The sequence below is a fragment of the Corylus avellana genome, chromosome 4 (assembly GCF_965113065.1).
Source record: "Corylus avellana chromosome 4, dhCorAvel1.hap1.2, whole genome shotgun sequence".
Classification (NCBI taxonomy): domain Eukaryota; kingdom Viridiplantae; phylum Streptophyta; class Magnoliopsida; order Fagales; family Betulaceae; genus Corylus; species Corylus avellana.
Window position 1 is genome coordinate 26,287,609 of NC_142493.1, and position 13,441 is coordinate 26,301,049.

Sequence of the window (13,441 nt, forward strand, 5' to 3'; positions counted from 1 at the left end):
ATGCAATTACTCGACCCTCTTATTGTTCTATAGACTTTTTTTTCACCGAGTCACTCAATTTAAAATCATTGAGGTCCACAAAAGGGTAGTTCAATCGGCTGTTGACCACGCCTCATGATACGGAAATCACTAGTTCAAATCTCCCTTCCCCTTTCCCTTGTGTTTATGTGGACATGTCAAAAAAAAAAAAAATTAAAAATTAAAATCATTGAGATAAAAAAATCTTTATTTAGTTTCTGCAAACTGGTTTCCAAAGTGAACAAATTTGAGTACATGTGTTTTAAAGAAAACGTCTTATTTTAGCAAAAAGAAACTACCAAAACATGTTCGCCTTCCCAACGGTCAGCAACAATCATCGTATACAGAGCAAAGATGAAAGTGAAACCCTACTTAGAAACAGGAAATCCTGATATTACCAAATAGTTCCCCCAACAACCCAATCACAAGAGAGAGCATCTCCTTAACACTACGTATAGGAATATAGAAAACCATGAGCATCCATCCAATGTTTCTAGCAAACACCAAGCAAAAGAATGAACAAAAGGGCATGAAGTCAGTTGGACAAAGTGTGCACTATTATCGGAAAACGCATAATAGACATTGACAAGAATATTTGCAGTGATTTTAGCCTATATATTATTAGAAACAACTAGCCATAGAAGTCTTTAACTTCATTCTGAATCTTCACGGAAAAAGTTTTAAACAAGGACACATTCTTCAACACTTCTCAACATCTAGAACCACATACCATGATAAATTCCAAATCAAAAGGAAGCCTAAGCAATTAGGTCACAATGAATTTATAAGTGAGACACCGCTAACCACTAAAGTCCACATACCGTAAGCCGTTCACCTCACATAATCCACCAGTCCACCACACCTGAGTGAAGATCAGGAAGTTTATCACTTGAAATGCCTGGAATCAGCAAAATTTGAGTGTTGGCATGACCAGGCTGGAGAATGACCTGTTTCAGGTAAATCTGAGATTTCAACTGATCAAAGTCCTCAAATTCCATTCCACACTGAACACTTCCCCCCGCCCCCACGACGAAGCTCGTGTTCAGCCATGAGTGGACACTTTCTCTCCACTTTAGACCTCGCGCATCTCTCCTGTACAACACAAGGGCAAATACAGGAGGAAATGATTATGCCATCGTCAAAGTGTCAACTACCACTACGATTATCGCTACCCATTACGAAGTGATCAACCCAAGTGGTCATAGCTCCACTGCTATTAGAAAAAAACCTCACTACACATCTCTGAGTTCCTACTTGTCAGACCAAATCATGCATATGTATCACCCCTGACTAAATTTCCTACAGCATCTATTCTTGGCCAAAAAAAAAAAAAAAAAAACAGAACTAAACACTAACAAAATTGTAACAACAAAATACCCAAATGTAATCAAACCAACATTAATAAGGTTATATAAGCTACCATAGCTTACTTAAACACTACGACAGAGGAGAAATCCAGATGAGCTAGTAGAGAATTATAGGCACGACAAATTTAAGACTACACTCAGAAGCAAATATTAAATAAGAGGAGCATCTAGTATGCCTCAAAATTACTACTTATTATAGACTAGCAAAATAGATACTGCAAACTACTGGGAAACAAGCAATCCAACCGGTCCCAATGCGTATTGACATCCAACTTGTGCCACTCCTGCTGCTTGGCACAGAAAACAATTTTGACCCTCATGGTCAAGAAACAAAGATCAAGATCCAGTTGGACTTGTAGCCATCATTAATTACTGTTGTTGAGGTCGGGCCTGAGCACTCCCATAACCACCATAGCCAACCTGCGCGCCATGAGGACCATTCACCTGAGCACCATAATTTCCAGAAGTTTGAGATTGGTCAGATCTCCATGCTGCATTTCCATACCCTGGATTTCCATTTGCATCACCATAGCCACTTCCTATGTAGCCACCACCACTACCTTGTAGTTCCGCCCCACCTGGACCACCAGCATTATTATTTGGGACACTCCCAGAACGCCCTCCAACTGCACCATACCCACCAGGATTCCCATAAGACCCATCAGTTCCACCATACCCACCATAGCCATAACCTTGATTCCCATACCCAGTGGCTCCACTGGGAGACTGCCCTGCAGGTGCTGACCCTGGGCCACCACTAGCAGTACCAGTGCTGCCACTTGGAGCACCCCAAGCAGCAGTATTTCCATAACCCATGGCACCATATCCAGAGGGAGCTTGAGTGCTCCATGAACTTCTGGGAGCACCGGGTGGAACACTACCATAACCAGCATTAGGGACATTTGGGTTTCCGTATGCTGCACCAGCAGGTCCACCATACCCAGTATTGGCAGCACCATAACTACCATAACCGCCATAATTGATGCCATTACTGGCAGGACCATACCCATAACCAGGTGCGCTATACCCAGAGGAACCATAGGGAGTAAAACCACCTCCAGTACTCTGTGGCTGCATGTACCTATTGGAATCCATTCGACCATCATATGTATTTGGGTTGCCACCAGATGCCCCATAGCTCTGATAACCACTACCAACTGCACCACCAACCCCCGCCCCACCACCCATAGAACGGTTACCCCCACCAGGATTTGCATCTTTAGGAAGAGCCCGCTTTACTTCCACTTGCTTACCATTCAAATCATGAAAGTTTTTGTGTAAAACCTTATCAACAGCTTCTTCAGTGTCAAAGGTAATAAACCCAAACCCACGAGGTCGTCCAGTATTCTGGTCATACATGACTACTACATCGGTTACATGGCCATAAGACTCAAAATACTGACGGAATCCTTCTTCACTTAAAGTGGGAGGCAATCCTCCAACGAATATCTTCTTGGTTCTGAAAGTTCCACCACCCCCATAGTTCCTGGAAGGATTAAGATTTCCAGCTTTGGCAGAAGTTTGTTGCTCCTCTCTTGATAAGGCCCTCTTAGCCTCAACCTGAAGAAACGAAAAACAAGCATTTACATTGTGATGTTGAAGTAAAGAACTTAGATACAAGTGTTAACATCAAATCATGAAAAAGGGCCACTTCAAGTATATACAAAGAATATCAAAACCTCGGATAACATTCCGAAATTTGCACACATGAGATGCCTAGAAATGAGAATGAAATACAACAGCCTCAGATAGCAACCACAAGGGTCATTATTTCCACCTTAATGTTTTAACAAATGACATAAACAGCCAGAACAATAAAGTAAAATAAAAGCCTGCTTTTAAAAGATATACATTAAGATAAATATTTTATTGGTTATAAATGTCTGATTAAAAGCTCAACTCGATATTTATGAACTTGCACAATCATATTTGAGTCCACTCTAAAAGCACCGGGCACTGTGACAAGGATGTTGTAATGGTTTGTAATGTTGTCAGATGGTAAAGGTACCTATGCTAAAACTCAAACTAAAACAATCTATGGGATTGACTTGCTGCACGTAAGATGCCCACCAAACGCAGATACCTCACAAGTTCTTTTTTAAAAAAAATAGAATAGGGAAAAATAAGTGGTCCTGTTAGCTAGATATCGCATCTTCAACAAACCTGCAAATAAAAGTACTTTCACACCCCATGGCACAAATTATTTGACTTCTCTAGACACCTGAACTCAATTATGGCTCATTATAACTAACTTGGGCCAGATAAATGACTCAATTAGTATCTTTTTTTCACCATTCCATATTTCACTAACAAACAAGAAAAAGTACCAAAGCACAATACACAACCAAATCCATCAGTTAACATTCAGCAAACATCAGTGGGATCTGTATTATGCAGGGCACAAGATGAATAACGACTTAAATATTTATCAATCAAACAGCAATTATTAACCAATGAGTAATGCTATAAGTCCTCCTTATGTCCCTCTTGTGTCTCTCCAAAACTAATGTGGCTTTAACATCACCATTGGATTTGTGATAGATCACTATTAGATTTTTTGATCCAATGATGATTTTAAAAGTCAAATCAGTTTTGGAGGGACACGTGAAGGACATTTAGCATTACTCATAACCAAGAGTTTGTGACTTTTATTTTCTCTGAAGTGCAGGGGAATTTGCACATTCTATTAAAATGACACTGGTTGTCTATTGTCCAGACAGCATAGCATGGCACAAAGTCACTCCTTAGTACAGATCAATAACAATTACTTCAAATCATATAGCTCCAATGATCAATAAGGTAATTTACAAACTTAGAAAAAAAAAATTACACTTTGGAAATCTTCCATGTTATTTAGTTTTCTTAAAAAAAATATAGTAAAGCACCTCGGCGGCAAGCTGTTTTCAGAACTTGTTCAAACAAGCTTAAAACAGAGTATATATGAAAGTAAGTGCATGGTATAATCCCTTGATCATCAAAAACAGTATTACTTCTACCTAAACCACAAAAGTTGCCTAAACAAACTGTAATCCCTTATTATAGGAGTTCAGTATAGAGTAATTACAATGTCGTTAAGGAAAAGTCAACCCTTAACCCCAACCAAAGATAAAGAAACTAACAAAAGAAAACATACCAACAATAAAGGTCAACTTAAGTTCCAAACCTACCAAAATTAAACCAACCCCATTAAAATTTATGGCAACATAACAGAACCCAGAAAGCCCAAAACATGAAATGCATGTATACATAAGCATTTGTTAACACCCAGTAATAATTGAACCAAAATACAACATTTCTAAACAAATCTAAACTGAGAAACAGCATAACTCCATCAAAACAGAACTCAGATAACAACACCTATATAAATTAAACTTGGAAAGAACAAAGCCCCATCAAAATTGAACTCTGAAAAACAAGACCTTTACAAGTTAAGCTCAGAAACAACAAAACCCCAGGATCGACAATTATAGAAGCAGCAACACTATACAAAAACTAAACCATAATTCCCATAAAACAAAGCTAAAAAGAAAAAAGAAACAAATAATAAGCATTTTTATGAAGAATTAACACCCAAAAAATAATTAAACTCAAAAACAACAGTCCGAAACAACATAAACCCATGACAATAAAACGACAAACCCCATCGAATTAAACTCATAAACAACAAAAAATCCCAAGAACAGCAGCATTAGAAGCAGAACAATAACCAAAAAAGAGAACGAGAAGGAACTTCTTAGTGGATTCCTCTTGTTCCTGTTTAGTCCCCTTATACCAACTAAACCTTAATTTCCTAATCAAAACATCAAAATAACAAAAATCATGGAACTCAAATTTACTCCACAACAATAAGCAGCATGAGTAGCATAAATCAAACAGAATCACAATTTTCAAACCTCAAAAGAAAAATCTAAAAATCCAGAAGCCGAGAAATTACACAAACCCAGAAGCTCAAAAATAGAAAAAACAGCAAGAAGAACAAGCATCATTAGCAGCCTAAATTAAACTGAACCATAATAACCCAATAAGCACATAAAGATTCCAAAAACCCATAAGCTCAATCATAACAACAGCACCACGTTAATAAACTAACCCATCAATCCCAGTAACCTCAACATCAAAAAGAACAAAAACCCATTAACCAAACAAATAAAACAAGCCCAAATAATGCGAGAATCTGAGAGAGCCCTCTCTCTCTCACCGTTCTGCCATCAATGGTGTGGGTGTCCTGGAGAACCCTATCGAGAATGGAAGGATCTGCAAAAACCACGAATCCGAATCCTCTGGGCCTCCCGGTGGTCTTTTCCCTCATCACCACTGTCTGCAAAACGTCCCCGTAGTTATCGAAGTACTCCTTCAGCTTCTCCTCCGTGGTCTCCCACGAAATCCCACCTATGAATAGCTTCCCCTGATCCGAATCCATCGCTCTTTAGCTTCCTGGTTCCTCCCTCAACCTGTGAAACTACAAGTTTAGGAGCTCTCCTTCGAGGGCTTTTGGGTCGGGGATTTGGAAGAAAGGGTTTGTAGCCGTCTCGGGGTAACGAGAAAGAGCGAATGAGAGACAGAGGGGGGATTTTTGTGGTCAAGTACGGGGAATAACGGGTATGCTGGGTAGAAAAGTAATGGGATTGGACGGTCGGGATTCGTTTGGATATGGGTAAGGCTTTGCTGGAGGAATTTTTTTTAGGGGAAGAACGCGGTTATTGACAAAAATCGCTAACCGTAACCGCTTTAACGGTTATTAAATTTTACTAATAGCAATTGTAACTGCATATTGCTTAGCGATTAGCTACTAACCTTCGAAACTGGGCGTTTTGGGCTTTTTGAGCTTTCTCAAGTTAAACATATAACCAATTTTCAATTTTGGGCTTTATTTTTGGATCACTATATCATTTTTACCTCATTTGTTTTTTTGCATTAAACTTATTGTATTCTAATTTATATGAATATATTTACCTCATTTGTTTTTTTTGCCTTCAATTAATTTTTTTAAAAAAAAAAGCTTTTAAGTGTAAACAAATGGTTAAAAAAATTGTCATCGTTCAAAAATTTGTCATTTAAAAAAAAAAAAATAAAAAAAAATAAAAAAAAAAAAAACGAAGAACCGCACGTTCAGTTTTAAAAAATTGTCAACAAATTGTTAAAAAAAATATAAATTAAAAAAAAAAAATTTGTTAAAAATTTGTTCAACAAATGGTACAATTTTTTTTTTTTTTTTCAAAAAATGGTCGAAACATTGTTAAAAAAATACATTAATAATTTAATTGTGGTTATAAGTAACACATTGTTGAATCCAATGTCAATTACTTAATTTGATATTATACGAATCACATTATCATTATACATTAATAATACGATTCACTTTAATAAGTATTTGAATTGTTATTGAATCATATGATTAAGTATTGATCATATATATTTATATTATTCAATATGCATAATTGCATATATGTATAATGTATAATTATAATTTATAAATCGTATTAGTATGAACTTGCATACTTAATTAACATATATGGACTTATAAGTATGAACTTGTTTGATGAGTTATATCAAATTATATATGTATAATTTGTTATTATATAATCAAATGATTTAATGATCAATTGATCATGTAATATAATCATATAAATTATAGTAGTAATATATTAATACTCAAATTGTGATTTAATTATCTCAAAAAAAAATTTTGATTTAATGATCAATTGATTATGTTATATATATATATATATATATAAAATATTATTATAATTATAATTATAATTATAAAAATATATTATATAAAAAGGCGGTTAGCGATTACGGTTAGTAAACTCAATAACTACTAATCGCTAATCGCTAGGCAATTATAGCAGTTAAGCGGTTAGCGGGCGGTTAGAAAACCGTCCGCATTGACCCCTAACTTTTTGTCCATGTGGGACACTGTATATGGCTCTTTGTCATGTGATATGCACATGGAAGCCTGGAAGGTATGTTATGATTTTTTTTTTTTTCTTATTTAAATATGAGAAATTGGAGAGGGAAAATATTACAAATGAAGATCTTTGTCACTCTTAAAGTGAATAGAACTAAAAAAATGAGAAATAAAAATGCTTCCGAAAACAATGTATGTTATGATTTATTGTTGTCTTTGGAAGGATGTTTCAGTTCAACTCTCCCCTCCCCAGTTTTGGTACATTATACATGTCTATTGCTTTCAACAAGTTTTAGTGTATGTATTGCATAGTTTGCCTCAAAAACACATTAATGGAAATATTAATTTTATTTTATTTTTGTTATAGAGATGTTTTTACTATATTTGACTATTAAGATGATAAAAACAATAACCCATTTTGTAGTTCACTAGAAATATATTTCATTTTTTTTTTTAATCATATTTTATAATTAAATTATTATTTTTTACAAGGGTTACTTCACCCTATGACAACATAATAAAATAAAAATAGAATAAAAGTATAATATATAACATTTCTCTTCACGAAATATACCAAACTAAAATATTTCAAACCAATCATACTATTTGCTGTTAACATAATTCCATGGTTTAGCAGCACCTATTTAATTTAAAAAATGAAAGTGGATTGAATTGCATATGCCTTGTTATGACAACTTGATTAAGGTTATGTTGAAGCGTTTTATGGTCCAAAAATTTGCTATCCAGTGATTTTTTTCCATGGTTGAGCTATGAGAGGACTTTTTGTACGGCAATAGTGTTCCTGCAAAATAATTGCAAGGTCAGAGGGTCTCCGGTTGGGGCCGAAGACTCTCCGATGCTTAAGTTAGCTTCTTTGTTTGTAAATAAGAAATACAATGAAAATCTACCTCTAGTGTCTATTAATCAGTATGTGTTGAGTGAGGTTTGCAATAAATGAGGAGAGATGGTTGTCAAAGAGAGAGAGAGAGAGAGAGAGAGAGAGACGTGAGTGACATTTAAAGAGGGAGACATGAGTCTCCTGGAGTCTCTTGCAAAAGGAGCCGTAGGGGAGGGAGAAAAGAGCCCTTAGAAAATGTCTCCATTTTTCCTTTTATTCTCATGTGCAAAAAATGGTATGCACACGTATCACAAGGTGAGTGAATACTGGCATACTATAAATAAGTATATGTAAGAGGAGCCAATGGTGAGATATTTTATTCCCTAACAGGTTATAAAATCTTATATGTTTTTTGAGAAAATTACAGTTTACCCCTCAAAGTTGACAGCGTTATTCAATTCGAACACCAAAGTTTTAATTTTTGCAATTCACCCCCTAAAGTTTCAAATTTTTGCAATTTGACCAATTTTATCCAAAACTTCTCATATTGCCGCTAATTTTTATTTTTTTATTTTTTATAAAAAATTTTAAAAAAAATTCGGGGTGGCCATAGCCATCCCTTTGGTCATCTGATCATTTTTGTACCCCCAAATTTGTTTTCGTTTTCATAAAAAATAAAAAATAATGGGCAATATGGAAATTTTGGGATAATATTGGTCGAATTGAAAAAAATTAAAACTTTATGGGGGTGGATTGTAAAAATTGAAACTTTGATGTTCGAATTGAAAAACGCTGTCAACTTTGGAGGGGTAAACTGTAATTTTTCCATTTTTTTTATGTTATGTCAACAAGAAAGAAGAGAAGTATATTGAAAATCTTGACACCATTTCTTTCCTGGAATTTTAACCATTCACCTAACTTGAGATACCCAAAAAAAAAAAAAAAAAAAACAAAAACAAAAACAAAAAAACAAAATATTGTCGTTGAATATTTCTTTCCTCGGGCTTGGCCCTCCTATAGCCTCCCAAAATTTTCAATTAAAGTTATCGTTTCAAATGTCTTGGTTCTTTAAAGTATTTGCTCCGATTAATCCTCAGCCTCTAAGCTATGGAATTGGATTCTTTTCGGTCCATTTTGGATCGGAGAGGATTCAGTTCATGGGCAAGATCTCTTTAAAAAAATCCAACGATCACATCGATGCCACGTGCCCTACTAAATAAATAATAATAAAATATTATTTAACGTTTTTTAAAAAAATAATATATATATTTTGATTTAGCCCTTAGAGGTGGCTTATGGGGGTGGCTTAAGGGCTGGCTGGGGGTGGCCAAGGGCCAAATCAATTTTTTTTTTTTTTTCTTATTTGGCCCCGACCACCCCCAGTTTGGGGTGGCCGAAGCCACCCCCATGCCAAGCGGTGGCCCTTGGCGGTGGTTCAGCCACCATCAAGGGCCAAACAAAAATAAAATTACATTTTTTTATTATTATTTTTTTAAAAAGTTAAATAATATTTTATTATTTTCTATTTAGTGAAACACGTGGCATCGTTGTGGTCGTTGCATCTCTTTAAAGAGATCCTGATCATCAACTAAATCCTCTCTAGTCTATTTTAGATTGGAAATGATCCAGTGCCCTATACTATATAGGTATCCATAAAAGATGTTATTTAATGTAGCAAATGTGTGCTTTTCTTGCTTTAAATTTGTTGGGATGTTTTGGGGATTGTGACGTGCGGGAGGCGTTTGATTGATGACAAGATGCTAATTTGGTCATAGTGATTAAACTTGACCCGGACAATTGAAAATGAGTAATGTTACATACTACACAAACATCTCATAAATATTTAACAAAATTGACGTGACAAAATCTAGTAACTATTTGATATATATAATTTTTTTTTTTTTTTTTTTAACAAAGATTATTAGACCTTGCACTTCAAAATCAAAAAGAGGCCTGGGCTTTCATAGAAAGCTAGGGTCCAAGCCATACAGGCCCAATATAATATGTGCAACTCTAGTTATCTTTCAGACTCTCATGGCCCATCATTCCTCTTCGTGGTTTCGGCCACCCAAGACATCATTCGAAAAGGCCTTTCTTTTAAGGTGAACAATGGGCTAATCAATCAGTACACCAGAAGACCCATGGATAGGGGTGTTTGTTAAACACCACCGAACACACAACTCCCCTAAATACTATTCATCTCATTTTTTCAAAAAAATTAACATAAAAACATTCTCACTTTTTATATTACATAATTCATTTTTTATATCACATTTTTTACATTTTACTGTTATTCAAATAAAAAAATCACTACAAAACAAAAAAATTTCACTTTTTAATACTACTTTTTCTCTTTTCTATACCAATTATTATTATTATTATTTTTATTTAAAATGAATGAACATTGGCTTGTTGTCCATGTTGTTTAACAAATAGGGCCTAACTTTCGACACTGTAACTCTTCTCCATCCTTATCTTGGCCGTTCAATTGCTCAAAATTGACCATCAATGGTTCAATGGCCTCAAGGTAATTTTTATATTGTTAAATAAACACTAGAACATAGATTTGACCATCAGTAGCTCAATGACCTATAATGAGAATTTTCTTTCTTGATTAATGTAAACTATGTTGAGTCACACTCATGTTCTGATTGGAGTTCAACTGGGCTTGAGAAAATTCTCACAATCTAGACACCTTCTATCATTCAGTTTCCAATAGACAAGTGGTACTTTATAGTCATGTTCAAATGGAGTAGTCACTCCATCAACCCCTCCCGCCTTTTTTAGAAAAAGATAAATTTGGTCAAGATTGGTAAGAACAAGTAGAAATAACCCTCTTCTTGAAAAAAAAAAAAAAAAAAAAAAAAAAAAAAAAAAAAAACCCTGCAAATTGGGTACTTATTTATTTATTTATTCTAAGGTAAATTTTAAACACATCCAACCATCATCCATAATTTGAGCCGTTCAATTGCTCGATCCACCAATGGCATAATAACTTGTTAAAAACGAAGGATAAGGATTCAACCTTTCTCGGTGTGAGATTTATGAAATAAGATTTTTCTAAAAACTTGTCAAAAAAGAAAAAGAAAAAGAAAGGAAAGATAAAGCTGGAGTCAAAAGTTGAGTACCGTTGTTGTGTTCCATTGAAATCTTTTGCACTGAAGCATTGAAAGGTTGTGGCTCCAACTTGTTTCAAAGATGCATAAAGTAGATCGTTGGCTGGCCTTCCATAAATTCCCACAACCCAAAAGAACAAGAGAAGAAATAAAGGACAAAAGTATTTTAGAGCCGCATTTGTTGCCATGCAGATCTCAGACAAAGCTGATTTCCTCCCTCCTCTTTTATGAAAAACTCGTGCGCCCACCCACCAAACCCATCATCATTATAGTCCAACGTTACTATTTTCAAAAACCCGTTGGAGCCAATTACATTTTAAATATCAATCACCTTCTATCTCTCTCTCTCTCTCTCTCTCTCTCTCCGCCTGCATTTCAGCCACTCAAATCATGAAGGCCCTCACTACTCCTCACTCTTTCTGAATTCAGATCAGGAAAGTTGTAATGGGTTGCTTTCTTGGGTGTTTTGGCTTTTCCAAGAAGCGGAGGCGACGAAAACCTTCCGATAAGGTTCTAGCTGGAGACCAGGTAAACAAACTCATCTTTAAACTTCCATCTTATATATATATATATATATATATATATATATATATATATATATATATATATATAAATTTTAGTTTTTTGTTTAGCAAGTATGTCGTTTGCATTTTGTTGCAGAAAAATGGAAGTTATGTGCCTTTAGATTCCTCTGTGCATGAAAATCTTGACGTCACAGAAGACCCCATTTGCTCATACTCTGAGTCAAGGTAATTAGACATTGATTAATGGGCTTGATCTCTCTTTCTCTCCCCCTCTTATCATTTGTGATATATGTTAGATACTACTGTATTTACTCTGTTGTTTCTTAGAGACAAGCCTAAGGGGCGGCCAAGCTTCAAAATCAGAAAAAAAGTTAGCTTTAATTTAGATGTTCAGACGTATGAGCCAATTCCGACAGATTATAATCTTTTGGAGAGCGATGAGGAGGAAGAAAAGGAAAAGAAATGCGAAGAAGCAGCCAAAGGAGGCCTAATTGCCTCGTTTACTCAGGGGAAATCAGCAGAAATGAAAATGGGCTCGTACCCCTCAAATTATAGGTACCAAAATTGCAGAGACAGCTATGATGAAGAAAACGAAATAGCATATGAGGAAATTGATCTGGATGATGATGATGATGATTATGACAATGACATTGATGACGATGAATTCTACGGAGACAATGATATTCTTCCTGATCAAAGCCAAGAAGATGTTTCTTGGCAGTTGGTGTCTGCAAATATGGAATCACAGAAGATAGTTTCTTTGACTCAGTTGACTAGGAATAAAACCACCAATGTAGTGGCCCCTTGTGCTTCAAGCGTCAGAGAATGGAAGTCGCATGAATTGCATCAAAATGTTCGAGATAGGAGCCAATATGTGCATTCTGTGCTGAACCCAATAGAAAATCTCACCCAATGGAAAGCAGTCAAAGCAAGAGCAGCAGCACCGGAGTACCAGAGGAAGGAAAACATAGAGTTCAAGAAAACACGACCCATCATAGATCCATTGCCTTTTTCAAATCTCAGTCAGTCCAAGCCTCTAATGCAAGAAATTGCTGTTGATAGCAGCCTTTCAAACTGGTTGGTTTTACCAATGTCCAATAGGTCTTGAGTCCATCTTGGTGAAGAAAAATATGTTGGACGGATCAAACTCAAGGAGAAAAAGATAAGGTAGACATGTTTTAGAGATGAGCAGATTAAAACCCTGCAGAATCTCATATTTCAGGTTCTCACAGGAGTTTGTCATCTGGAACAGGGCTATAGATTGAAGGTCAGCCTACTTTTATACAAGCAGTGAGAAAGGACAATTGGTAAATACAGTTAATTTCAATACAAAGATGAAGACTATAATAGAAGCACAGCCAACAGCAACTTTTCTTATCGTTCTTGGCTATTTTAGATGGATGTGAACAATCTGGCGTGTTTTTTTTTGTTTTTTTTGTTTTTGTTTGTGTTTCTAATTCTTTGTCTCTCTCCTCTGATTGTTTTGTGAATGATGATTTTGCTGGGTAGTTCTGTACTACCGCGTCAATGGGCTTTGGTTGTCTCTCGTTATGTCTTACAGTTTGTACAAGAGATTGATAATGAATGGAACCATTCAATTTTAAAGATTTTGCACATCATCTTTTGTGTGAGAATTCTCATATTTGGAAGTATTAGTTCCCATAAAA

At 35.5% G+C, this 13,441-nt stretch overlaps 2 protein-coding genes and 1 long non-coding RNA gene across 3 annotated transcripts; 1 reads left to right on the top strand and 2 right to left on the bottom strand.

Annotated features, from left to right (window-relative positions):
- Nucleotides 1–650: 650 nt before the first annotated feature.
- LOC148586517 (uncharacterized) lies at nucleotides 651–1,716 on the bottom strand. Its single transcript, XR_015911922.1, has 3 exons — nucleotides 1,632–1,716; nucleotides 966–1,110; nucleotides 651–880 (listed from the first exon to the last, which is right to left on the bottom strand). It is a non-coding gene; the product is annotated as an uncharacterized LOC148586517 (long non-coding RNA).
- Nucleotides 1,393–5,974, bottom strand: LOC132177353 (RNA-binding (RRM/RBD/RNP motifs) family protein). The gene is made up of 2 exons (XM_059589623.2): nucleotides 5,584–5,974; nucleotides 1,393–2,945 (listed from the first exon to the last, which is right to left on the bottom strand). The coding sequence occupies exons 1-2, from the start codon at nucleotides 5,803–5,805 to the stop codon at nucleotides 1,755–1,757; spliced, it is 1,413 nt and encodes a 470-aa protein (XP_059445606.1). The 5' UTR covers nucleotides 5,806–5,974; the 3' UTR covers nucleotides 1,393–1,754.
- Nucleotides 5,975–11,566: 5,592 nt separating this feature from the next.
- LOC132179184 (FK506-binding nuclear-like protein) lies at nucleotides 11,567–13,378 on the top strand. Its single transcript, XM_059591845.2, has 3 exons — nucleotides 11,567–11,778; nucleotides 11,911–11,999; nucleotides 12,102–13,378. Exons 1-3 carry the CDS (start codon nucleotides 11,695–11,697, stop codon nucleotides 12,880–12,882), a joined length of 954 nt encoding a protein of 317 aa, XP_059447828.2. The 5' UTR covers nucleotides 11,567–11,694; the 3' UTR covers nucleotides 12,883–13,378.
- Nucleotides 13,379–13,441: the final 63 nt, after the last annotated feature.